The sequence below is a fragment of the Rhinopithecus roxellana genome, chromosome 8 (assembly GCF_007565055.1).
Source record: "Rhinopithecus roxellana isolate Shanxi Qingling chromosome 8, ASM756505v1, whole genome shotgun sequence".
Lineage (NCBI taxonomy): Eukaryota > Metazoa > Chordata > Mammalia > Primates > Cercopithecidae > Rhinopithecus > Rhinopithecus roxellana.
Window position 1 is genome coordinate 8608904 of NC_044556.1, and position 27095 is coordinate 8635998.

General features: G+C 56.1%; 1 protein-coding gene across 6 annotated transcripts; it reads left to right on the forward strand.

Annotated features, from left to right (window-relative positions):
- The first annotated feature begins 11 nt into the window (after window positions 1-11).
- Window positions 12-26345, forward strand: PNPLA6 (patatin like phospholipase domain containing 6). 6 transcript variants are annotated; one of them, XM_010385085.2, is made up of 36 exons: window positions 123-240; window positions 377-444; window positions 750-902; window positions 1511-1578; window positions 1934-2021; window positions 2192-2274; window positions 2447-2544; window positions 5921-6061; window positions 6152-6311; window positions 6632-6712; window positions 6925-7053; window positions 7354-7434; window positions 7528-7690; window positions 7996-8079; window positions 8590-8699; window positions 8790-8957; window positions 9036-9113; window positions 13935-14140; window positions 14326-14457; window positions 14545-14668; window positions 15021-15134; window positions 15383-15458; window positions 18496-18639; window positions 18833-18896; window positions 19179-19347; window positions 19514-19696; window positions 19870-19988; window positions 20247-20403; window positions 21062-21178; window positions 21265-21334; window positions 21779-21895; window positions 23449-23750; window positions 25236-25352; window positions 25602-25698; window positions 25795-25904; window positions 26067-26343. In XM_010385085.2, the coding sequence occupies exons 4-36, from the start codon at window positions 1552-1554 to the stop codon at window positions 26139-26141; spliced, it is 3984 nt and encodes a 1327-aa protein (XP_010383387.2). In that variant the 5' UTR covers window positions 123-240; window positions 377-444; window positions 750-902; window positions 1511-1551; the 3' UTR covers window positions 26142-26343. The 6 variants fall into 6 exon arrangements, with proteins under 6 accessions (XP_010383386.2, XP_010383387.2, XP_010383388.2 ...); XM_010385086.2 differs by having other exon boundaries at window positions 18499-18639; XM_010385084.2 differs by lacking the exon at window positions 377-444 and having other exon boundaries at window positions 12-240.
- Window positions 26346-27095: the final 750 nt, after the last annotated feature.

Consider the following 27095-nt stretch of genomic DNA (forward strand, 5'->3'; position numbering starts at 1 on the left):
TTCTCATTTTTAGCGGGAGGAGCAGTCCTTGCGTTAGGCGGTGTGAGGCCCTTTAAGGCGCGGCCGCACTCAGCATGGCGGCCTCAGTCGGCCTTCCAAGTGTGGCGCGGGTGGGGAGGGGGAGGACTGGGCGGGACTGCTGTGCGTCTTGTAGTGAATAATTTAAAGGGACCGCGCCTGCGGAGCCGGGCGGAACGCTAGCGGTGTTGGCGCGGAGTGGACCCCGACTGCCGCCCCTGGGTGAGTCGGATTTCCGTTGGCCTCGCAGGGGTGTCCCTTCGAGAGTCATTGACGAGCCTCCGCTTTTCCACATCTGTCCTCCGATTTCTGTTAACTCTAGACTTTCTGATGTTCCCATCCCCCCACGTCCCGGCAGGTGTTTCTGCACTGGTAGCCAGCTGTGCCCGGAGGTGAAAGAGGACAGGCCACCCAGGAATTTGCCAAGTAACGACTCGCAGGCTCCGAGATTCCTACCCCCCGGCCCCCGAATTTCCATTAATACTCTAGCGGTGTCAGAAACATCCTCAGCTTCCCAGAAAAATCCCAGTAATGTTCCAGCATCTCTCAGTATCTTCCAAGGAGCCCGGACGCCCTCCCCAGGCCCGTTCTCATAAGCACCCCAGGAATGTGCCCACCCACCTCCTGGTTTTCCCAGCAGTAGTACTGTAATCCTCAGAATCTCTCAGTAACTTTCCAGTGACCCCCCATCCCCACCCACTAATTCCAGCGTCTCTGGTTACGCCTCCCAGCAATGGCGCCACCATCGGTCCCGGAGTTCCAGTGATGCTCCGTGCCACAGAGCCCCCATAACTTCACTACTACGTGATAGTAAATCCCTGGCAAAAACCAGCAGCGCCTTGCAAGCCCACACAACACCAAGCATCCCAGGACTCTTCTGAAACGTGGGTATCAGACGCCTTTGCGGATGCCCCGACGGTACTCCCGTGCCTCCCAGCTCCTGGGTCTTCCCGGGGACAGGCTTGGGTCGGGAGCCGGGTATCTAGGTCCCCACCCCCGGACCCCACGGCTTGCGGGCCCCAGTTTTCCTGGGGTGGGGCATTCAGTGTTCGACGGAGTAGGGGGTGCGGCCTGGGGGATCGGGTGGTCAGGCTTGATCAGTCCCGCAGAGGGCGGTGACCCGGGAGGAAGTCACCAGGTGCAGGGGACCGTGCCCTGCGGGGACCTGCCTTCAGGCTGCTGACAGTCGGTGCCAGGTCAGCCTTTGCCCCCAGAGTGGGGTTGGACGGGAGGAGCGTCTGGTAGGCCCTACGCGTAGGCGAAGGGAGCCGGGGACTCGCCTCACCTCCTGGCCTGGGCCAGGAGGTCCGTTTGCTCCATTCCTTAGTCCCGCAGCGCCCCTCTAGCCGCGCCCCTGGCAGGTGGAGACGCTTCACCCTTCCCCCCGCCCCCGCCAGGTCGGGGCTTAAGCTGGGGGCAGGGCTTGAGGCAGGGGAGGGGCGGGCCCAGATTGACGACTTGCACGGGTTCCTTCGACTCCTTGATTTCCCAGGACTCCGGGCTACCAGATCGGCCGTCCAGCTGGAATCAACCATGGAGGCTCCGCTGCAAACTGGAATGGTAAGGGGTGGGGCGGGGACCGGGTAGGCGCTGGCGTGGGGCGCCACGGGGACTACAACTCCCGGCGTGCTCAGCGCGCAGTACGTGGTCTGGCGAGGACACGCTGCGTCCACTTGGGCGGAACTACGTTTCCCGGCATGCAGTGCGGGCCGCCGGGCCTCAGGGAAGAGTCGCGCCCCCGGGGAGGGAGCAGCGCTGGCCCATTCTGCAGATGGGGACATCGAGTCACGGGCTGGCTACTAACTCCTCGGGGGCGAAGGTGGCGGAGAGGGATGGGTTCCAGGACGTCCCGGAGCCCGGGGAAGTCTCGGCGGGACGGATTTGCGGTGCGCAGCCAGTGCCGTTCGTCCCTCAGGTGCTGGGCGTGATGATCGGGGCCGGAGTGGCGGTGGTGGTCACGGCCGTGCTCATCCTCCTGGTGGTGCGGAGGCTGCGTGTGCCAAGTGAGCACCTGAGGGGCCCCTCTTGGGAGGCTGTGTGGTGGGGGGCCCAAATGCCCGGGTCCCGAGGCGGCAGAGATGGGGATTTGCTGGCGTCTGTTCGCGTTACCCCAGCTCTAGCAGGGTGGAGTCTGCACAGAGCTCGGAGTGCCCCTGTCCCCACCTATCCCCAGAAACCCCAGCCCCGGATGGCCCCCGGTATCGGTTCCGGAAGAGGGACAAAGTGCTGTTCTATGGCCGGAAGATTATGCGGAAGGTGAGTCCGTGACCCCTGGGGTCTGCCCCGACCACACAGGCCGCGCCCCTTCCCTATTTACCCGTCTTAGGCTCCGCCACCGCTCCTTCCTTGATGGAGACCCCCTGGATCCGTCTGCCTCTCCCCCAGGGTCTGAATTAGCAATTGACCCATCTCGCCTTCATTCTTCCAGGTGTCACAATCCACGTCCTCCCTCGTGGATACCTCTGTCTCCGCCACTTCCCGGCCACGCATGAAGAAGAAACTGAAGATGCTCAACATTGCCAAGAAGTAAGGCTGTGCTGGGTGTGACCTGGTATTAGGGGTTATGTCAGGGGTCTTTTGAGTAATCAACCCACACCAAAGTGTTGTGGAGGTCTTCCCATATTGGCTGGGTGCTGTGGCTCATGCCTGTAATTCCCAGCACTTTGGGAGGCTGAGGTGGGCAGATCACCTGAGGTCAGGAGTTTGAGACCAGCCTGGCCAACATGGCAAAACCTCATCTCTACTAAAAATACAAAAATTAGTTGGGCGTGGTGGCATGGGCCTGTAATCCCAGCTACTCAGAAGGCTGAGACAGAATCACTTGAACCTGGGAGGTAGAGGTTGCAGTGAGCTGAGATCGTGCCACTGCACTCCAGCCTGGGCAATAGAGTGAGACTCTGTCTAAAAAAAAAAAAAAAAAAAAAAAAAAGAATGTCTTCCTGTTTCAGAGGGACATCTCTGGACTCTGCTCTGAGGGGCTATCTCAGAGCTCTTCCACACCAGACATGCTCTCTCTAGGGTCTCTCTTTCCTGAGGGCTACCTCAGTGATGTTCTCCTTCAACTGGGGTATCTGAGCTGTTTGTTCCCAAATCAGTATCTCAGAGGTCTTGCTATATATTTAGTGGGGGAGTCTACATCAGGGGTCTCCACGTAGGTTATTTCATGAGTCTCCTCACACGAGTGGTTTTCTTCCAGGGTACTTCACTAGGTAACTGTGTTTCTATGATCTCCTAAAGGGGCTATCTGCAGCCTGCAGCCTCTCTTCTCCAGGGGTTATCTCAGGCATCTCTCTACATCAGAAGGCATCAGTCCTGTGTTATGGACCTTGGAGTGCTTCCCACACTAAGGAGGCTGTCTCAGGAGTTTCTATTCCCTAGGGGCTCTTAGGAATTTTCTTGCACTAGAAATAGAGGAAGGATGCATCAGAGATCCCTGCTGGCAGCAAGGAGCTATCTCAGCGTCTGTGAGAAAGGCTCTCTAACTCTCTTTGCAAGTTGAGTGCTGGCTCTGGGATCCCCTTACGTCATGGAGTCTACCTGGAGGTCGGCCTCAATGGTTTCTTCACACCAGGGCTCTCTATGATCAATAGTCCTGCAACGACAGGCCTTTCTTTCTTTTCTTTTCTTTTTTTTTTTTTGAGACGGAGGCTAGAGTACAGTGGCGTGATCTCGGCTCACTGCAATCTCTGCCTCCCAGGTTCAAAAGATTCTCCTGCCTCAGCCTCCAGCGTAGCTGGGACTACAGGCGCACGCCACCATGCCCGGCTAATTTTTGCATTTTTAGTAGAGGTGGGGTTTCACTATGTTGGCCAGGATGGTCTCGATCTCTTGACCTTGTGATCCATCTGCCTCAGCTTTCCAAAGTGCTGGGATTACAGGCATGAACTACCGCACCTGGCCAATGGCAGGGCTTTCTATGAGTTGAGTAGAAGGGTTATCTCGAAGTTCCCTGTGATCAGTTTAGGGTCCATATCTCAGGTTTCTCCACATCACAGGAGCTGTCTCTAGTGTCTGCATACTCTTAAGGGACTACCCCGATGTCTTCATGATTGTCAGAGGGCTATCTCAGCTTTCTGTGATCTAGGCAAGAGTTAGCTCAAGGTATCCCTGATCAGAAAAGGAATAATAACTTATTATTATTATCATTATTATTATCATTTTGGAGACAGGATCACACTCTGTTGTTCAGGCTAGAGTGCAGTGGCACAGTCACAGCACACTGCAGCCTTGACCTCCTGGGCTCAAGAGATCTCTCCTGCCTCAGCCTCTTAAGTAACTGAGACTTCAGGCATGCACCACCATGCCTGGCTAATTTTTAAATTTTTTGTAGAGATGGGGGTCTCGCTGTGTTGCCTAGGCTGGTCTTGAACTCCTGGCCTCAAGCAATCCTCCCACCTTGGCCTCCCAAAGTGCTGGTATTACAGGCATGAGCCACCACACCCAGCCAAAAAAGGAATAATAACTGAATTTCTTGATTTCACTGAGTTTAACCTAGGGCTCCATCCTCCAAGGTCTATCTCAGGGACCTTTTGCCAGTGGAGAGTCTTGTCTCAGCAATCACTGTGACTTGTGGGGAAGGGCTCGTCCAGGTCCACAGTTAGCAGAGGGGCTATCTCTGGATTCTCCATTTATAATGAGGGCTACTTCAGAGACCTCTGTGGTCATCAGAGGGGCTGTCTCAAGATTCTCTCAGACTGGGAGGAAGGTCTATCTCAGGAATGTTTACGTTGAGCAGAGAGGCTGTATCTTCGGTCTTCTCATATATTGGAAGCCATGTCAAAGGCATACTCACGTTAAGGGCAATATCTCAGCAGTCTACTCTGTGACTACTAGAAGGAACATTTCAGGACGCCCACAACAAACATACGTACCATTTCCAGGCTTACCCTTATCTTGGAAGCTATGTCGGGGTCTGCCTCCCTAAAGGGTTCAGCTCAGGGCCTATGCCTAGTGGAGGGGCCATCTCAGAGAACTTTAGGTCTGGGGTCATAGGGTTTTTCCATAAAGGGCCAGATAGTAAACGTTTCAGGCTTTGCTGGCCACATATGGCCCCATTGCAACTCTTCGACTCTGCTGCATGTGAGCAGCCATAATGATATGCAAATACATGAATGTGGCTTTGTACCAATAAAACTTTATTTACAAAAATAAATGTGGCCAGCCGGGTGCAGTGGCTTACGCCTGTAATCCTAGCACTTTGGGAGGCTGAGGCAGGAGGATCACTTGAGTTCAGGAGTTTGAGACCAGCCTGGCCAACATGGGGAAACCCCATCTCTACTGAAAATACAAAAAATTAGCCAGGCGTGGTGGCACCCACCTGTAGTCCCAACTACTTGGGAGGCTGAGGCAGGAGAATCGCTTCAGCCTGGGAGGTGGAGGTTGCAGTGGGCTGAGATTTCACCACTGCACACTGCACTCCAGCCTGGGTAAAAGAGCGAGACTCTGTCTCAAAAAAAAAAAAAAAAAGACTGGGCGCAATGGTTCACACCTGTAATCCCAGCACTTTGGGAAGCCGAGGCAGGCAGATCACGAGGTCAGGAGATCGAGACCATCCTGACTAACACAATGAAACCCCATCTCTACTAAAAATACAAAAAAAAAATTAGCCGGGTGTGGTGGCAGGCGCCTGTAGTCCTAGCTAATCGGAAGGCTGAGGCAGAAGAATGGTATGAACCCAGGAGGCGGAGCTTGCAGTGAGCAGAGACCACGCCACTGTACTCCAGCCTGGGAGACAGAGCAAGACTCCGTCTCAAAAAAAAAAAATGGTGGCTGGCCTGATTTGGCCAGCGGGCCAGAGATTGCTGTACGTGAGCCCTGGGGAAAGGGGTATGTGGGGGTCTCAGGTTTGCCTGAGCTTTCTCCCTGTCCCCCTCACCCCCCGGCACCCCTCCCCTCCCACCAGGATTCTGCGCATCCAGAAAGAGACCCCCACGCTGCAGCGGAAGGAGCCCCCTCCCGCAGTGCTGGAAGCTGACCTGACCGAGGGCGACCTGGCTAACTCCCATCTGCCCTCGGAGGTGCTTTATATGCTCAAGAACGTCCGGTCAGTGTTGGGGTGCAGGTGGGGGTGGAGGACTATAGATGTGGGGCCGCCCTGACCTCCAGCCTCTGTCCCCCACTGCCTGTCCAACAGGGTGCTGGGCCACTTTGAGAAGCCACTCTTCCTGGAGCTCTGCCGCCACATGGTCTTCCAGCGGCTGGGCCAGGGTGACTACGTCTTCCGGCCGGGCCAGCCAGATGCCAGCATCTACGTGGTGCAGGACGGGCTGCTGGAGCTCTGTCTGCCAGGGCCTGTGAGTGGGCCTCCCCAGGGGCTGCTGCAGGAGGATGGGTGGTGGGGATGGGCAGCAGTCATTGGTCTGCAGGGCTGGTCTTTGGAGATGTGTCATCGGGAGTCAGGGGAACGGGGGTGACCAAGGACATTTGGGGTGGTCTGCATGGTTGCTCAGTAGTTACAGGTATTGAACGACGGGGGATGCCTGCTGGTTGGAAGGCTTGGCAGGTTCCCCTGAGAAGGGATGAGGGGTGTCAGCGATCATTGGGATGGATGAGGGGGTGACATGCCAGTCACCAGGGCGAGGCCACCAAGGATCCCTGGTCCCCTGTGTCTCAGGACGGGAAGGAGTGTGTGGTGAAGGAAGTGGTTCCCGGGGACAGCGTCAACAGCCTTCTCAGCATCCTGGATGTCATCACCGTGAGTGACCAGTCCCTGGGGCAGGGGGGCTGGGGTGCGAGGACCCACCCAAGAGACTAGGTTGAAGGAAATCGCCGGGTCCCCAATCTCTGATTCATCCCTGATGCTGCCGATGGCCCCTCCTGGGACTGGCACCAGGAAGGATTGGGGGACTAGCGAGGGGGAATCACAGCCCCTGCCCTTGTCTCTCCTCACGCTCTCCCCTCCCCCAGGGTCACCAGCATCCCCAGCGGACCGTGTCTGCCCGGGCAGCCCGGGATTCCACAGTGCTGCGCCTGCCAGTGGAAGCGTTCTCCGCGGTCTTCACCAAGTACCCGGAGAGCTTGGTGCGGGTCGTGCAGGTCAGCGGGCCTTTGCCTCCCGTCACCCCCCAGGGACCCCACCCTGGCCCCCACCCATTGCAGGCTCCAAGGGCAGAGGCCCAGCAGCCAGCAGGCGCTGGAGCTGTGGTTATCGGCCTGGAGCAGCCAGATGTCCGCAGCGGCGGACTCCTCCCTTAGCTGCCTCGCCCCATTTCCCCAGACTGTGGGTCTCTCCATGGTTCCCGCCCCCGACCTTATGCTGCGAACTAGTCCTGCCCACTATCTGGCCCTGCCCCTGACCCCGCCCCATCTTATGGCCACGCCCCTCGAGCCCTACAGATCATCATGGTGCGGCTGCAGCGAGTCACCTTCCTGGCACTGCACAACTACCTGGGTCTGACCAATGAGCTCTTCAGCCACGTGAGTGGGTGGTGGGGAGCGAGCACTAGGGGGATGGGGGCGGGATCAATATGGAACTCCCAGGACAGGCCACAAGCTGTTCTCTGCCTCCAGGAGATCCAGCCGCTGCGTCTGTTCCCCAGCCCTGGCCTCCCAACTCGCACCAGCCCTGTGCGGGGCTCCAAGAGGATGGTCAGCACCTCAGCTACAGACGAGCCCAGGGAGACCCCAGGTCGGCCACCTGACCCCACTGGGGCCCCGCTGCCTGGACCTACAGGTACCCAGGGGCCCGAGGTGGGACCCAGCCTTGCCCAATCTCCCAGGAAGCCCCGTCTCAGCCCCCAGACCCTTTTCCTTTTCTACAAAGAGTCAGCCTGACCCTGTCTAGCCCCACAGGGACCCCATAGCTGGGTACCCATGTCTGACTTCTGACTGGGACCCAGAAAGCTCTGGCCTCATCCCCAAGGACCCGTTGGAATTGCTTTAACTAGTTCATCCGTCCCCAGCGTCTCTTTATCTCCCAACCTGCTAATCTGCCTAGTGGCTCTGATGAGCAGGAGCCTGAACATGTGTCTCCCCCAGGGGACCCCGTGAAGCCCACATCCCTGGAAACCACCTCGGCCCCTCTGCTGAGCCGCTGCGTCTCCATGCCAGGGGACATCTCAGGTTTGGAGCACTGGGTCTGGGGGGAGGGCCATGGGGCTTCCAGATTTGAATCCAGGTCCACCGTCTGCCCATCTTGACTTTTTTCTTTATCTGCGAAATGGGAATACTGCCAGCACTTCCCCAGGCACTTTTTTGTAGGTATTCATTGAGATAGTGCTTCTCCCACCTGTGTTTAGAAGGATTCAGAGGGAGAGTGCAGACATTGATTGGTCATGTCTGCTACAGCAGTGGCCCATGGCACGTTGGTATCCATTAGTCTCAGACTGCAACTGTGGTTACTCTCATCTTTTCTTTTCTTTTCTTTTGAGACCTCTCTCCCAGCCTGGAGTGCAATGGTGCTGTCATAGCTCACTGCAGCCTCGAACTCCTGTGCTCAAGTGATCCTCCAGCCCCAGCCTCCCAAAGAGCTAGAACTACAGGCCTATACCACCATATCCGGCTCATTTTTTAAAAATCTTACTCTCATCTTTATGGCTTTTGTTGCCCCCCTGTCCCCCTGCCCACCTGCAGGCTTGCAGGGTGGCCCCCGCTCTGACTTCGACATGGCCTATGAGCGTGGCCGGATCTCCGTGTCCCTGCAGGAAGAGGCCTCTGGGGGGTCCCAGGCAACCCCTGCTCGGGTAAGGCCTGGGACCCTGGCAGGTGGTGGAGCCCGCTGGGGAAGGTGGCTGGGAGGGAATATCAGGAGGTCACAAGCCTGCCCCACTCAGACCCCCACTCAGGAGCCCCGTGAGCAGCCAGCGGGCGCCTGCGAATACAGCTACTGTGAGGATGAGTCGGCCACCGGCGGCTGCCCCTTCGGGCCCTACCAGGGTCGCCAGACCAGCAGCATCTTCGAGGCAGCAAAGCGGGAGCTGGCCAAGCTGATGCGGATTGAGGTGGGCGGCCGAGGGGAGCTGGGCCCAGGGCGCGAGGGAGATCTGGCTGCCCCCATCTCAACTCCCCTACCTCCCCAGGACCCCTCCCTCCTGAACAGCCGAGTCTTGCTGCACCACGCTAAAGCCGGCACCATAATTGCCCGCCAGGGAGACCAGGTAAGGCTGACCCCTGACCTGTAACCATGCCACCTGAGATCATTCCCTCTGACTTCTGTGACCTCTGATCGCTGCCCTTTGACTGTCAGACCAGCACCTTCTCCCATAGAAGCAGACCTCTCTCATCCTATCATTTCCAACCTCTAACCCTTGGATCCTGTGACCCCCACCCCCAACCCCACCCCATGTCCTCTGGACCCGTCAACTCTTCACTTGTGACCCCCTGAGCCTTTCGCCCTAGGACCCCAACTCCGAGATCTCTTCTGCCTGCCCTGGCTCTTCCTGTAATTCTGTTTTCTGAACTTCTGATCCTGCAGTATTTGCTAACGTGTCTGCTTCTCACGCTGACCGCTGCCAGGATAGGGGCCCGATAAATGGCTACAAATTGCCACCTGGCCCTGTACTGGGGGCGGGGCTTCAGGCCCTTGTGGCAGCACCCAGGATGTGTAGGAAAATATATCCCACTATTCTGTCCACTGTTCATATGGGGAAACTGAGGCCCGTCAAGGGTTAGTGACCCGACTACCAGCTGAAAGTCAAGAAGTCCCAGGGTAGGAGGAGGAGGAGGAAGAAGAGGAAAGTTGAAACCCACACTCTGCCCCTAGAGTGTGGCAGATGATCTAGAAGGTTCTCTGCTTCCTCATTAGTGGAATGGGGTAATAAAGAAGAGATGCCCAGTTTGCAGAACCCCAATGAGCCTTTTTTTTTTTTTTTTTTTTGAGACAGAGTCTTGCTCTTGTCGCCCAGGCTGGAGTGCAGTGGTGCAATCTCAGTTCACTGCAACCTCCACCTCCTGGATTCAAGCAATTCTCCTGCCTCAGCCTCCCAGATAGCTGGGAATACAGGGCTGTGCCACCATGCCTGGCTAATTTTTGTATTTTTAGTAGAGATGGGGTTTCGCCATGTTGGCCAGGCTGGTCTCAAACTCCTGACCTCAGGTGATCCGCCTGCCTCGGCCTCCCAGAGCTGGGATTTGTAATCTGGGCATGAGCTGCCATGCCCGGCCTGCTGCGACATTTTTGATTGTTAGGATTTCACCGGGTACTGTTTCTGACACCTGGTGGGTAGAGACCAGGGATGCTCAAATGTACAGAGCAACAGGCTGGAACCATCCAGTCTATTATCCACAGTGTGAGGTTTGTAAGAGTAACAGATGGCCAGGGAGGGGGTTTAGCAGCAGCTTACTGTGAGGAGGGCCTGCGGTGACAGTGAGCTGTCACAGGCACTGGGACCCCAGCACTGCCCCAGGCTCGGGGGAGAGAAGCCTGGGGCAAGGTCAGGGTGGGGTGGGAGCTATGATCCTACTGTTAGCCAGCTAGGGTGTTGCTGTGTCACTTGACCCAGTGACTCTGCTGTCCCCTTGAACCACCCATGGCAGGGATGGGCTCTTTTCTGGAGAGGAAGTCGAGGCTTTTGCGAGCTGTTCTTAGTACAGCTGAGGAAGTAAGGTTACCTTGTGGCTTCTTTGGGGGCCCCTGGGCCCTGCTTATCAGGGAGACTGGTGGCCACAACCCAGCCCTGGCCTGTCAGTGTACCAGGCTGGTCTGCAGCCCCTCAGAGCTTCTCTGGGTTGGCAGGACTTTTGTTAGGGACCCCTGCTTTCCTGTGCTTCTCCTTGAAACTTTTTTTTTTTTTTTTTTTTTTGAGACCAAGTCTTGCTCTGTTGCCCAGGCTGGAGCACAGTGGTACGATCTTGGCTCACTGCAACCTCCGTCTCCCGGATTCAAGCGATTCTCCCACCTCAGCCTCCCTAGAAGCTGGGACTACAGGCACGTGCCACCACACCTGGCTAATTTTTGTAGTTTCAGTAGAGACAGGGCTTCACCATGTTGGCCAGGCTGATCTCAAACTCCTGGCCTCAAGTGATCCACTCGCCTCACCCTCCCAAAGTGCTGGGATTACAGGCATGAGCCACCGCGCCTGGCCACAGTCTGGAAATTCTGTCTTAGAAGGTTCCAGCATGTGTTTGTATCTCCTGGGACTGCGCCTCACCCAGGGGTCCCTGCAGTGTTTTGGCAGGTGGAGCTTCACTGGGTGCCAGACAAGTTGGTGTGGTGGATAAAGAAGGAATCTCTCCATTTCTGGGCAGTTTCAGTTCCTTATTTATAAAGGGGTGGAACAGGAAGGTGTCTAGCTGGTCAGGCTACCCAAAGAAGAAAGAAACATGTGTTTACCCAGCATTTGCCCCATCCCAAACCGTGTGCTGCCAGCTGGACAAGAGGCAGGAAAAGGCCTGGGCATGGTGGCTCACGCCTGTAATCCCAGTACCTTGGGAGGCCGAGGTGAACGGATCGCTTGAGGTCAGGAGTTCGAGACCATCCTGGCCAACATGGTAAAACCCCATCTCTACTAAAAATACAAAAATTAGCCAGGCGTGGTGGCAGACGCCTGTAGTCCCAGCTACTCGAGAGGCTGAGGCAGGAGAATCGCTTGAACCCAGGAGACAGGTTGCAGTGAGCTGAGATTGCACCCCAGGACTCCAGCCTGGGCAATGAGTGAGACCCTGTCTCAAAAAAAAAAAAAAAAAAAAATGTGGACAGGGAAAGCCCTTAGTGGTCCCTGACCTTGGGCAGCCCACAGTATTCTGAGAGCCATGACTCAAAGGATTACACAAATTCTTGTAAAATCATAAGTGCACAGTGCTACAAAGGAGATGATCTTGGCACTAAAAGTCTGGCTTAGACAGGGTGGCACCTCTAAGGCCATGACCTAAGAAGGAAGGAGCAGGAGGGACAAACTGGATACAGTTGTTGGAAAGGTCATCCTAGGCAGAAGGAAGAGCTTGTGCAAATGTTGTGTGGTGGGAAGAAATAGGTTGATCTCTAAGAAATAAAAAAGGGAGTCGGTGAACCTCAAGTGGAACAATATTTTTTTGGGGGGGGTGTAATGGTTTTATTGAGCTATAATTCATGTATTATACAGTTTACCCATTTAAAGTATATACTTTAGACTGGGCGCAGTGGCTCACGCCTGTAATCCCAGCACTTTGGAAGGCCGAGGCGGGAGGATCTCTTGAGTCCGGGAGTTCAAGACCAGCCTGGGCAACACGGCAAAACCCAGTCTCTACAAAAAACAAACAAAGTTAGCCAGGCGTGGTGGCGCATGCCTGTGGTCCCAGCTACACAGGAAGCTGAGGCAGGCATGAGACACCGCACCCGGCCATGCCTACCTAATTTTTGTATTTTTAGTAGAGACAGGGTTTCGCCATGTTGGCCAGGATGGTCTCGAACTCCTGACCTCAGGTGATCCACCCGCCTCGGCCTCCTAAAGTGCCAGAATTACAGGCGTGAGTCACCGTACCTAGTCTTATGTAAGGGTTTCTGTGTAGACATATGTTTTATTTATTTTTTTAAAGGTGGGGTCTCACTATGTTTCCCAGGCTGGTCTCAAACTCCTGGGCCCAAGTGATCCTCCCACCTTGGCCTCCCAAAGTGCTTGGACATATGTTTTCATTTCTCTTGGGTATATACCTAGGAGTTGAACTGCTGGGTTATAAGCCAACTCTATTTTTTTTTTTTTTTTTAGAGGGTGTCTCGCTATGTCACCCAGGCTGGAGTACAGTGGTGCAATATTGGCTCACTGCAACCTCTGCCTCCTAGATTCAAGCAATTCTCCTGTCTCAGCCTCCTGAGTAGCTGGGATTACAGGCACATGCCGCCATGCCTAGCTAATTTTTGTATTTTTAGTAGAGAAACGGTTTCACCATATTGGTCAGGCTGGTCTCGAACTCCTGACCTCAAGTGATCCGTCCGCCTCAGCTTCCCAAAATGCTGGGATTACAGACGTGAGGCACCATGGCCAGCCTCTATTTTTAATTTTTTTAAGCACTGTTATTTTGTTTGTTTCTTTGCTAGACTGTTCTCCAAAGCAGCGGTACCATTTTACATTTCCACTGGCAGCGTATGTGAATTCCAGTCTTACATTCTCTCTAACACATTGTAATTCCAGCCGTCTTTGTGGGTGTGAAGTGTAATTGTGGTTTTGCTTTGCATTTCTCTAATGACTTGATGTTGAACAGCTTTTTATGCGCCTAGTGGCCATTTGTATATCTTCTTTGGAGAAGTATCTATTCAGATCTTTTGCCCATTTTACTCTTTTTTTTTTTTAGAGACGGGGGTCTCGCTATGTTGCCCAGGCTGGTCTCCAACTTCTGGGCTCAAACTATCAAGCAGTCCTTCTGCCTTGGCCTCCCAAAGTGCTGGGATTGCAGGCGTAAGCCACTGCACCTGGCCTTTAACTTATTTTAGAGACGGGGTCTTGCACTGTAGCCCAGGCTTCTATCATAGCTCACTGCAACCTCAAACATCTGGGCTCAAGCAATCCTCCTGACTTCGTGATCCGCCCGCCTGGGCCTCCCAAAGTGTTGGGATTACAGACGTCAGCAACCCGGCCCGGCCTTCTTCTTCTTTTTTTTTTTTTTAAAGACAAGTGTCTCACTCTGTTGCCCAGGCTGGAGTGCAGTGGCATGATCTCAGCTCACTGCAACCTCCGCCTTCCAGGTTCAGGCAATTCTCTTGCCGCAGCTTCCTGAGTAGCTGGAATTACAGACATGTGCTACGACACCCACCTAATTTTTTTATTTTAGTGGAGACGGGTTTCGCCACGTTGGCCAGGCTGGTCTCGAATTCCTGGCCTCAAATGATCCCCCTGCCTCGGCCTCCCAAAGCACTGGGATTATAGTCGTGAGCCACCGCGTCCTGCGCTTTCATATTTTTCTTAACCCTTCCTTCCTTCTTTAATTTTTTGCTGTGGAGCACGTTGACCTGAGCTGGGGTCCGCGCTGTGCGGGTTCTGTGTTCATCATATCCCCTGCCCGCACAGGACGTGAGCCTGCACTTCGTGCTCTGGGGCTGCCTGCACGTGTACCAGCGCATGATCGACAAGGCGGAGGACGTGTGCCTGTTTGTAGCGCAGCCGGGGGAGCTGGTGGGGCAGCTGGCTGTGCTCACTGGCGAACCTCTCATCTTCACGCTGCGAGCCCAGCGCGACTGCACCTTCCTGCGGATCTCCAAGTCCGACTTCTATGAGTATGGCGGCCCGAGGTTGGGGTGGGGGTGGCACTCAGAGGACCCCAACCCATGAGAGTGGCCAGAACCCCATCCCTCAACCTTACTCCTGGAAGAGCAGAAGGGAGCCCCCAGATCTGGCCTCCCAGCGCCGGTGTAGGGCAATTTTGAGGCCTTCCTCTTTCATCCCAAGTCTATCCCTGCAGGATCATGCGCGCACAGCCCAGTGTGGTACTGAGCGCGGCGCACACGGTGGCAGCCAGGATGTCGCCCTTTGTGCGCCAGATGGACTTCGCCATCGACTGGACGGCAGTGGAGGCGGGACGCGCGCTGTACAGGTGCAGCTCCCACCACGCTGCTCAGGCCCGGCCTAGGGGTGGGGACTTGGGGGTGGTCAGACCTTGCTGACCTCCAGTCCTACTCAGGCAGGGCGACCGCTCCGACTGCACTTACATCGTGCTCAATGGGCGGCTGCGTAGCGTGATCCAGCGAGGCAGTGGCAAGAAGGAGCTGGTGGGCGAGTACGGCCGCGGCGACCTCATCGGCGTGGTGAGTGCGGCCCCCACCCACTGACCTCTGGCCTTTTCCAGGCCAATCCCCACACAACGCACACACATCATCCCGGGTAATCCAGGGAGTGGTGAATGCAGCTCCCGACCTCTGACGTCACCCGGTCCACTCCCCTCCCAGACCTCATTTCGTCGGAAAAGGGGATTCCGCCTGTCGTGTATCCCTGTCCTCTCTCTCTCCTCGGACCTCTAATGGGTAGCGGGCGAGGCTTGCTTCCCTGCACCCCCATTGCAGGGGAGCCCTAGATAGGGCAATACAGCCCCCTCTCCACCCATCTTCGGCCTCCCCATTCCCCACCCAAGCAGCCTCAATCATGCACGCGGCCCCCCAGGTGGAGGCGCTGACCCGGCAGCCACGAGCCACGACGGTGCACGCGGTGCGAGACACGGAGCTGGCCAAGCTTCCCGAGGGCACCTTGGGTCACATCAAACGCCGGTACCCGCAGGTACGGCCTGTTGTGGGCGGGGCACAGGGACGGAGGCCGGACCCGGGGGGGACTGGGCCTAGCGTGTGGGAGGGGCTTCTGGAGGAGGTGGGGGCCGAGGGAGGTGCCAAGGCGAGAGAGTGAGGGCGGGGCTCTTGGGGTGGGACTCAGGTAACGGGGACCCATGAGCCCCGGCAGAGGAGGGAGAGGTGGGACCTGGACAGCTGCTTCCTGGGTCTCACTGAAATGCCGGCCTCCAACGCCCCCAGGTTGTGACCCGTCTTATCCACCTGCTGAGCCAGAAAATTCTAGGAAATTTGCAGCAGCTGCAAGGACCCTTCCCAGGTGAGAGCCGGCCGGCCCGGAGCGTGCTGGGAGATGTAGTCCCGCGTCCAGAGCATGCTGGGAGGGACGCCTTCTTCCTGAGGGATGCTGGAAAATGGAGTTCAGCGAAGAAATCATGCCCCTGCGGGTTTCATACCCAAAGTAGGACCGAGGTGCAGTGCATGCTGGGGAATGGAGTTCGTGTTCCTGAGCATGCTGGGAAACAGAGTCCTTGACCCCAGGCGTGCTAGTTAATGGGCTCGAAAGTAAATCAGTGGTGCCAGGGATGGAGTCTTAGGCGGCGGAGTCTGCCCGCCAGTCAGGGCTTGCTGGGGAAGTCCACGGCTTGGATGTGGAGAGAAAGGGAGTCCTAGATCAGAATATGATGGTAAGGCCGGGTGTGATGGCTCACGCCTGTAATCTCAGCATTTTGGGAAGCTGAGGCAGGAGGCTTGCTTGAGCCCAGGAGATTGAGTTTGAAACCAGTCTGGGCAACACAGTAGGACCCCACGTCTCTACAGAAATTTCTTTTCTTTTTTTTCTTTCTTTTTCTTTTTCTTTTTTTGAGATGGCGTCTCGCTCTGTCGCTCAGGCTGGAGTGCAGTGGCGCGATCTTGGCTCACTGCAAGCTCCGCCTCCAGGGTTCACGCCATTCTCCTGCCTCAGCCTCCCTAGTAGCTGGGACTACAGGCGCCCGCCGCCACGCCCAGCTAAATTTTTGCATTTTTAGTAGAGACGGGGTTTCACCGTGTTAGCCAGGATGGTCTGGATCTCCTGACCTTGTGATCTGGACGCCTCGGCCTCCCATAGTGCTAGGATTACAGGTGTGAGCCACCATGCCCCGCCGAAACTTTTCAAACGTTAGCTGGGCGTGGTGATACATGCCTGTAGTCTCAGCCACTTGGGAGGCTGAGGCGGGAGGATTGATTGCTTGAGCCTGGAGGTTGAGGCTGCAGTGAGCTGTGATCGTGCCACTGTACTCCAGCCTGGACGACAGAGCTAGAGCCTGTTTCGGAAAAAATAGAACAGCAAACAAACAAAACTCCCCATACCGTGATGGAAAATATTCTGTGGATTGTTGTTTAGGACTCTGCGCAGCTTGCCTTCTGAAGTTACAGCATGCTGGGAGATGTAGCCCCTGTCTCAGCCTGTGGTTTCAGTGAGCTAGAACAGAATGGGGCGTGCAGTGGGGTTGGAGGCCTGCTGAAATGTGGGCCTGAGTTTCTACATTGTAGCGGCCAGATTCTGGGCCAGCCCAGCAACCTAGATACCCCTTTTCCCTCCAGGGGCTCTACCCAATTGGCCCTGACCCCTAGATCCCCCGAGGTGGGGGCAGGGCAGTAGTGACAGAAAAGACATCTTTAAGAAATTAGAGGCCTGGCTCACGCCTGTAATCTCAGCACTTTGGGAGGCCGAGGCAGGTGAATCACTTGAGGTCAGGGGTTCAAGACCAGCCTGGCCAACATGGTGAAACTCATCTCTACTAAAAGTACAAAAATTAGTCAGGCGTGGTGGAAGGCTGAGGCAGGAGAATCGCTTGAACCCGGGATGCGGAGGTTGCAGTGAGCGGAGCCTGTGCCATTGCACTCCAGCCTGGGCAACAAGAGCAAAACTCCATCTCAAAAAAAAAAAAAAAAAAAAGAAAAAAAGAAAGAAAAGAAAAAGAAGGAAAGAAATTACAGATAAAGAATACAATATCGGCTGGGCGCGGTGACTCACACCTGTAATCCCAGCACTTTGGGAGGTTGAGGCAGGCGGATCACAAGATCAGGAGATCGAGACCATCCTGGCTAACACAGTGAAACCCCGTCTCTACTAAAAAATACAAAAGAATTAGCTGGGTGTGGTGGCGGGCACCTGTAGTCCCAGCTATACGGGAGGCTGAGGCAGGAGAATGGTGTGAACCCGGGAGGCGGAGCTTGCAGTGAGCCAAGATCGTGCCACTGCACTCCAGCCTGGGCGACAAATCAAGACTCCGTCTCAAAAAAACAAAAAACAAAAAAACCAATATCTAGAAGACAAAAGAGGGTCAAAAGAAGGTCATGATGGTGTGTGGCTGACAGAGGGAGGGAGGGAGGGACAAAGAGGCTTTTCTAAAGACAGTGAGCTGAGACGACAAATGAGATGGGACCAGACATGAAAGAGAAACCAGGGGTGCTGCACAGGGGGGCTGGTGGTTTCAAAGCACTGAGAGGAGGAAAGTGACCAAGGGGAGAGGTGGCAGGAGTTGGGGGGTAAGTCACGTAGGGGCTAGGGGCTGTGGACAGGCATTTCAGCTTATTTAGATTGTTACATGGGAAGAAGGATTCTACCAGTAAGGAGAAAACGAGAAGTCTAGGCAAGATATGGGAGTTGACAGTTTGGTCTAGGCTGTTAGTGGAGAAGCTGGGAAGCAACAGATGTGTCAAAAGTAGCTTTACTTCCTTTTCTTGTCTTGGTCTTTTCTTTTCTTTTTTTTTTAAGACAGGGTTTTGCTCTGTAGCCCAGGCTGGAGTGCAGTGGCATGATCTCGGCTCACTGCAACCTCTGCTTCCTGGGTTCAAGTGATTCTGCTGCCTCAGCCTCCCAAGTAGCTGGGATTACAGGGATATGCCACCACGCCTGGCTAATTGTTTTGTATTTTTAGTAGAGCAGTGTTTCTCCAAGTTGACCAGGCTAAACATAGCTTTATTTCTGCCTCGTTTTGTGTTCAGGTCCCCCATTAGACAGAGGAACCAAGACCAGAATGGGGCAGGGACACTGGCCAATTGATCTCCCAAGCACAGTGAATCTGAATGGTTGTAGAGTTGTGTAATGGATCCCACTGAGGTGATCAGGGCCCAAAGTGGAGGGTGGATGGCCAGGTTTTAACAAAAGGGGATAGTAGTTGAGGCTGGGGGTCCAGGACCAGACCCATGGTTTTCAGTATGGTAGAGTCAAGACTAGGCAGCTGGGGGCTGCAGTCTGGGAGCAGAGGAGCGGGAACTTCAGATGAGGAGGAAGAGGAAGAAGAGGAGGAGGAGGGTTCATCTCTCCAGACACAGGTTTGCACCACAAATCTCATCCATTGGGTTCTCAGCAGGCTCTGGGCTGGGTGTGCCCCCACACTCGGAACTCACCAACCCAGCCAGCAACCTGGCAACGGTGGCAGTCCTGCCCGTGTGTGCTGAGGTCCCCATGGTGGCCTTCACGCTGGAGCTGCAGCACGCCCTGCAGGCCATTGGTCAGTGGGGTGAGGGTCATGGGTGGGGGCTGGCTGTGGGTGGGACATTAGTGAGTGAAAGATGTTCAGGTAGGTCATTTGGGGGGTGGAGGGGAACAGGGCCACAGGGGTGGGGTAATGGATATTCTTTTCTGAGTGAGGCCCCAGCCCTGTGGACCATGGTTCCCAGCCTCCCTTCCCCACCTACCCCTAGGTCCGACGCTACTCCTTAACAGTGACATCATCCGGGCACGCCTGGGGGCCTCCGCACTGGATAGGTGTGTGTTGCAGAAGGGAGTGGGTAGGGTGATGGGTGGGCTTGGAGCCTCAAATTCTTTCAGACCTGAGTTCAAGTTCTCAGCTTCCAACCACGGAGCATGCGTCCTACCCGTAGGTCAATGGGGAGTTTCGCAGTGGTGTGAATCCGCCCACCAGGGCACGGACTTCCATGGTGGGGGTTTGGGTGTCTAAGTTCCTCCCAGCAACAGAGCTCTGTGGTCTCAGGGAGCACACTGAACCCAGGCCAGCCCCAGAATGACGCTGCCCCCATCCTACCCTAGCATCCAAGAGTTCCGGCTGTCAGGGTGGCTGGCCCAGCAGGAGGATGCACACCGTATCGTACTCTACCAGACGGACGCCTCGCTGACGCCCTGGACGCTGCGCTGCTTGCGACAGGCTGACTGCATCCTCATCGTGGGCCTGGGGGACCAGGAGCCCACCCTCGGCCAGGTTGGAAGGCTGTGTCCCCTGATTTCACCCACCTCGGGACCCGTCCCTTGCCCTTCCGTGCCTGCACCAGGCCACGTGCACCCTCGCCGTGGGAGTAGGCGATCAGGGACCCAGGTGTGGCCAGGTGGTGGGGCGGCCGGTGACCTCTGCCGTCCGTCTTCTGCAGCTGGAGCAGATGCTGGAGAACACGGCGGTGCGCGCCCTTAAGCAGCTCGTCCTGCTCCACCGAGAGGAGGGCGCGGGCCCCACGCGCACCGTGGAGTGGCTCAACATGCGCAGCTGGTGCTCGGGGCACCTGCACCTGCGCTGTCCGCGCCGCCTGTTCTCGCGCCGCAGCCCTGCCAAGCTGGTGAGGAGCGGGCTGGTCCCCACCTTCCAGGGGCGTGGCTACTGGGCGTGGCTTGGGAGATTGGGGCGGGGCCTGGGAGAGTTGAGGACGGGCTCGAAGGTCAGAGTGCCCCTGGGGGATCCGCCGGACCCCGCCCTCATGCTCCTCGGTCGCGGCTATCTCCCCCATCCCAGCATGAGCTCTACGAGAAGGTTTTCTCCAGGCGTGCGGACCGGCACAGCGACTTCTCCCGCTTGGCGAGGGTGCTCACAGGGAACACCATTGCCCTTGTGCTGGGCGGGGGCGGGGCCAGGTGAGGGGCGGGGCTTGCTATCTGGGGCGGGGCCTGGGTATCCGGGGGTGGAGCTTCCTTCATGGGAGACACTGTGGGGGCGGGGCTTGCTCCTGGAGGCGGGACCTGGGTGTCCGAGGGTGGAGCTTCCGGTGAGCGACCCCGTGGGTAGGGGCGGGTCCTTCGTTCCTTAGCAGTGCGGGAGGTGGGAGGAGGTGGGGGCAGGGGAGTTCCTGCTGCTGGGGCCTAGCGGGTCACTGGGGCCCATTTTCCCGGCAGGGGCTGCTCACACATCGGAGTGCTAAAGGCATTAGAGGAGGCGGGGGTCCCCGTGGACCTAGTGGGCGGCACGTCCATTGGCTCTTTCATCGGAGCGCTGTACGCGGAGGAGCGCAGTGCCAGCCGCACGAAGCAGCGGGCCCGGGAGTGGGCCAAGGTGTGGTGTTGGGAGGAGGGGTTGCGGCACCCCAGGAGTGCCATAAAACCCGTGGCTCCACCCTAATCTGATCCCATGAGGGAGGCTGTGGGGTCAGGGTTACCCTTCCTGATTCAAACTGTAAACCGCAGCTGTCCGGACTTTTATAGATATGCTTCTAGGACTCTGGGTAACCACTTTGGGACCTCCTGTTTACTGACCCTAACCCATAACCCCCAACTAGAGCACCCAGGGACCTTGGTGACCACCTTGTGAACGGCCTTGGGTGATCACATCATCCCTAAATGCTCTTTTTTTCGCTCTGTCGCCCAGGCTGGAGTGCAGTGGCGCGATCTTGGCTCACTGCAACCTGCACCTTCCAGGTTGCAGTGATTTATCTGCCTCAGCCTCCTGAGTAGCTGGGATTACAGGCACGCCCCACCAGCCCGGCAAATATTTTTGTATTTTAGTAGAGATGGGGTTTCACCATGTTGGCTAGGCTGCTTTTGAACTCCTGGCCTCAAGTAATCTGCCCGCCTTGGCCTCCAAAGTGCTGGGATTACCAGCGTGAGCCACTGCACCTGGCCCCTAAGTGCTCCTTGCTCACCCCCTATTGGTGAACCTTATCTGTAACCCCATGTGACTCCTATTTGACCCTGTCTGGCCCCCTTGTCCCTAGAGCATGACTTCAGTGCTGGAACCTGTGTTGGACCTCACGTACCCAGTCACCTCCATGTTCACTGGGTCTGCCTTTAACCGCAGCGTCCACCGGGTCTTCCAGGATAAACAGATTGAGGTAGGCCCGCCCCATCCCCTGCCCTGCCTGCCCCTCCCTGAAGAAGTCACCTGCTCCCCCCCCCACCTTGATCCCTGTCCCCGCAGGACCTGTGGCTGCCTTACTTCAACGTGACCACAGATATCACCGCCTCAGCCATGCGAGTCCACAAAGATGGTGGGTGTCCCTGCCCAGCCTGCAGCAACCGCTGATACCACGTGGGGTTGGGGGGATGCTTCCGGGAGGGCCGCTGAACATCTGGGACGTTGTTAACACGAGTGACCGTCCACCCTGGCCCGATCGCCGACCACTAACCGCCACCCACTAATGCCCTGGAGACCCCCAGGTACGTCCGTCCTCGGCGGAGGGGAGCAGGGAGACTCGTCGGGCGCCTTACCCCGCTCACGCCATCCCCACAGGCTGTGTGTGGCGTTACATCCGGGCCAGCGCCTCCTACTGCCCCTACCTGCCCCCACTGTGCGACCCCAAGGACGGGCACCTGCTGGTGGATGGGTGCTACGTTAACAACGTCCCAGGTCAGCAAGCCCGCCGGGCTGGCCAGGCCTCCGGAGTGTCTGAGCGTGTCTGTGCGTGTCTGTGTCTGTGTGTCCCACCGCGCAGGCTCCCTGTGGCGGTATGTGCGCGCCAGCATGACGCTATCGGGCTACCTGCCGCCGCTGTGCGACCCCAAGGACGGGCACCTACTCATGGATGGCGGCTACATCAACAACCTGCCAGGCAAGTGGCTGCCCGCACCACCCGCTCACGCAAGCACCTCCCGCACCATACACACACGCATGGGCACACAGACAGGCTCAATGACGGGACACATGCCCAAGCCACCCATGCAGGGGTGCAGACACACACGCGCACACATACAGTCATGTACACAAGATGATACATGGATGTGCCTGTGGACAGCGACATGTGCGATTGAAATCTACATCCTGGCCGGGTGCGGTGGCTCAGCCTGGAATCCCAGCACTTTGGGAGGCCTGAGGCAGGCAGATTACCTGAGGTCAGGAGTTTGAGACCTGCCTGGCCAACATGGTGAAACCCCGTCTCTACTAAAAATACAAAAAATTAACCAGGCATGGTGGCGGGCACCTGTAATCCCAGCTACTCAGGAGGCTGAGGCAGGAGAATCACTGGAACCTGGGAGGCGGAGGTTGCAGTGAGCCGAGGTTGTGCCATTGCACTCCGGCCTGGGCGACAAGACTGAAACTGCGTCTCAAAGAACAAAAAAGAAATCTACATCTACCTGCTGGTGTGCTGTGTTAAGCACAAGTGGATGTATGTACAAGAGGGACAGGTGCCCATGTCCACATGCACATCAGGGGACATGCAGGTGGAATGCAACATTCATATGTGTGCACACTGGCTACACACACACATGCTTTCGGGGGCAGGTAGAGCTCACACACGTGTACACACAGGTACATGTGCACAGATGAACACGTGTATCGGTGAAATAGGGCATTTGCCTATGTATGCCAGTCTGTCCCACTTGTCCTTCACGTTCCCTCAAACATGCAGGGATGTGCACACACGTAGATAGGATGCGGCACCTCTGACCAAGTTAAGCCATGCCTGCCACCTTTATGGGTGCAGGTGAGAGGTGGGCAGGTACACAACTTAAAATTTCACACCCCAGAAGTGTGCATACACGAATAGACGTGTACGCTAGCTGCACACATACTCACAATCTTATAGGACGGGGTGGACAAACTATGGCCCACAGGCTGAATCCTGCCCTCCGTTTGACTGTATAAATAAAGCTTTATTGAGCCGGGCACAGTGGCTCATGCCTGTAATCCCAGCACTTTGGGAGGCTGAGGCGAGTGGATCACTTGAGGTCAGGGGTTCGAGGCCAGCCTGGCCAACATGGTGAAAACCCGGTTTCTACTAAAAATACAAAAATTAGCCAGGTTTGGTGGTGTGTGCCTCTACTCCCAGCTACTCGGGAGGCTGAGGCAAGAGAGTTGCTTGAACCCAGGAGGTGGAGGTTGCACTGAGCCCAGATCGTACACTGCACTCCAGCCTGGGCGACAGAGCGAGACTCTCTCAAAAAATAAAACAAAACCTCCCCACACCTGACCTCCCTCCTCAACTTCAGTTGCATCATTTCCATTCCCTGTACATGACAGCATGTTGTTTGCATGTGTGGGTTTTTTTGTTTTTGTTTTTTGTTTTTGCATGATCATTTGTATACGGTGTCTGTGGGACTGGGTTGAACATCTCTGCCCCTGGCCCCTGAGGGGAGCAGCCCGCTGACCCCTCTGGCCCCACAGCGGACATCGCCCGCAGCATGGGTGCCAAAACAGTCATCGCTATTGACGTGGGGAGCCAGGACGAGACGGACCTCAGCACCTACGGGGACAGCCTGTCTGGCTGGTGGCTGCTGTGGAAGCGGCTGAATCCCTGGGCGGACAAGGTGAAAGTTCCAGACATGGCTGAAATCCAGTCCCGCCTGGCCTACGTGTCCTGCGTGCGGCAGCTAGAGGTTGTCAAGTCCAGCTCCTACTGCGAGTACCTGCGCCCGCCCATCGACTGCTTCAAGACCATGGACTTCGGGAAGTTCGACCAGATCTATGTGAGTGGGCAGGAGTGGCATGGCGCCTGCATAGGTGGTCCAGCAAAGCTTTGCTACTTAAAGCTCAGAGCAGTGTGAGGGGGAGGAATCCAGGAGGAATCCAGGAATCCCATCTGGAATCGGTGGAAAACAGATCAGTGATCAATTAGTGATGTCTGCAGGGGATGTGGTGGGGGTGTGGCTGTGCATGTGCTGTGTATGAACTTTCTCCTTATGGGCCAACTGCCCCCCCGGAAGCACTGTATAGTGATTTCTAATGCCATTTCTGCATTGGTGGGAATGAGAATAGTGATGAAGTAGTAATGTCTGCCACAGGTCCAGGGGAGGGATGTAGCAGTGTGTGTGTTATGTGCCACTGACCCTGAAAAATGTGCCATAGCCCAAGCCAATTGAAATTGATCAGGGGGCCAGGCATGGTGGCTTATGCCTGTAATCCCAGCACCTTGGGAAGCTGAAGTGGGAGGATTGCTTGAAGCCAGGAGTTCAAGACCCACCTGGGCAACATAGCAAAACCCCATCTCTACAAAGATTAAAAATAAAAAATTAGCTGAATGTGCACACCTGTCACCCCAGCTACTCGGGGGGCTAAAGTGGGAGGATCACTTGAGCCCAGGAGTTCGAAGCTGCAGTGAGCTATGATTGCATCACTGCACTCCAGCCTGGGAGACAGAGCAAAACTCTAAGAAAAAGAAAGGGCCAGGCACAGTGGCTTATGCATGTAATTCCAGCATTTTGGGAGGCCGAGGTGGGCAGATCACTTGAAGTAGGGAGTTCAAGACCAGCCTGGTCAACAAGGTGAAACCTCGTCTCTACTAAATATACAAAAAGTAGCCAGGTGTGGTGCCGCATACCTATAGTCCCAGCTGCTTGAGAGGCTGCAGCAGGAGAAATCGCTTGAACCTGGGAGGCAGTGGTTGCAGTGAGCCAAGATTGTGCCACTGCACTCCAGCCTGGGTGACAGAGTGAGACTCTGTCTCAAAAAATAATATTAATTTAAAAAATTAAAGATGAAAATAATAAAAAAAATTTTTAAAAAGAAAAATTGATCAATAGCTGCCGCCCAGAAGCCCTGAGTCTGAGAAGAAATATGTGATGTCCCTTGTGGGCTCACTGGGATACCATGCCATGAGAAATACAAGATGTTTGCTGTGGGCTTGGGAGATGGCAATATCCGCAGATGTACTGCCTGTTTGCAGACTTCAAAATAAGCTCATGTATCACCAGTTTGTGTTATTTGCTACCCAACACCCTGCATGGGGCTGAGTGGGAAAGAACATGGAGAGATTGATTGGTAATGTCTGTCAAGCGCAGGACAGGGGATGTGTGGGTGAGTGTGCTATGTGCAGCTGACTCTGAAATAGGTTTAGTCTCAAATGCCAACTCCCCCAGAGCATCAGACTTTTAAGGGGCCAGAGAAGGGGCAGACAGAGTGGGGACAAGCAAAACGGAGTTGCAGACATGGACCCAGCCCCTCACTTCCCGCAGGACGTGGGCTACCAGTACGGGAAGGCAGTGTTTGGAGGCTGGAGCCGTGGCAACGTCATTGAGAAAATGCTCACAGACCGGCGGTCTGCAGACCTTAATGAGAGCCGCCGTGCAGACGTAAGCCTGTGATGCCCCCGGGGCCACTCTGACTCCAGTGATTCCAGAACCCAAGCCCCCTTAAAGTCTCCCCCAAACCTCAGATGACCCCATATATCTCTGGGTTTTGCTGAGCTCTCAGACCTCCGCTGACTTCAGAGAGTTCCCACCCTAGGATCTCCTCTGAGCCCCCAGTGCACCACTAGGCCCCCCAGGGGCCCCAAGACTCTGTGGGCCCCCCCTAGGAGCCTCACCAATGTCACCCCACAGGTGCTTGCCTTCCCAAGCTCTGGCTTCACCGACTTGGCAGAGATCGTGTCCCGGATTGAGCCCCCCACAAGCTATGTCTCCGATGGCTGTGCTGACGGTGAGGGGCCCAGGGGACCCCCAAGAGGGAGGGGAGTGGCTGGAGATGACAGGCCAGCCCTGATCCCCTCACCCATGCCCTGCTTTCCAATTCTAGGAGAGGAGTCAGATTGTCTGACAGAGTATGAGGAGGACGCTGGACCTGACTGCTCGAGGGACGAAGGAGGGTCCCCGGAGGGCGCAAGCCCCAGCACTGCCTCCGAGATGGTGAGAGTGGGTAGCCCAGGGTCCCCTCACATCCCCCAGAGAGTCATGAGTACAGTTGGAGGGATGTATTTGAGATCCTGTGTCCTGGGTGCTGGCTGACATGTGCGCAGTGACGTATCAGTGTCCTGTGCTGGGTGACGTGTGTGTGACCTGTCCCTGCAGGAGGAGGAGAAGTCGATTCTCCGGCACCGACACTGTCTGCCCCAGGAGCCGCCTGGCTCAACCACAGATGCCTGAGGACCTCGCCAGGGGTCACCCCCTTCCCCCCGCCCCTGGACTGGGCTGGGGATGGCCCTGTGGGGGTAGCTCACTCCCCCTCCTGCTGCTATGCCTTGACCCCCGGGGCTCACACACTGGACCGACCTGCCCTGAGCAGGGATGCCGTGTTGCACTGATGACTTGACCAGTCCCCTCCCCCAATAAACTCACCTCTTGGAAATGACCTCCTGTCGTCTTTAGGTTGGGGAGCCACCTTCTGTGCTCAGGATGGCTGGGTCTGGGGTCTGACACCACCTGGTGCTTGCCCCCCACAGGAAGTGCCTTTCTAGAATCCACACGGAGCCCCACTAGGTTCTTGTCCCCACTCTGCCCCTTCTCTGGCTCTCAGAAGCCAGTGCTGACTCCAGACCACAGGACCAAACATTCCATGCCACCCTCCCCGGCTCACAGGTGCTCTTGGAGGCCCGATGTGGCACCCCTCAATTTTTTTTTTTTTTTCCTTTGAGACAGTCTCTCTCTGTTACCCAGGCTGGAGTGCAGTGGCATGATCTCTGCTCACTGCAACCTCCGCCTCCCAGGTTCAAGCGATTCTCCTGCCTCAGCCTCCTGAGTAGCTGGGATTACAGGCAGCTGCAACCATGCCCAGCTAAATTTTATGGGGTTTTGTTTTGTTTTGTTTTTTAATTTTTGAGACAATGTCTCTCTCTGTTGCCTAGGCTGGAGTGCAGTGATGCAATCTCAGCTTATTGCAGCCTCCCGCTCCTGGATTCAAGCGATTCTCATGCCTCAGCCTTCCAGATAGCTGGGGCCACAGGCAAGCACTACCATGCCTGGCTAATTTTTGTATTTTTCTTAGAGATGGGGTTTCACCATGTTGGCCAGGCTGGTCTCAAACTCCTGGCCTCAAGCCATCCACCTGCCTCAGCCTTCCAAAGTGCTGGGAATACAGGCGTGTGCCACCACACCTGGCCT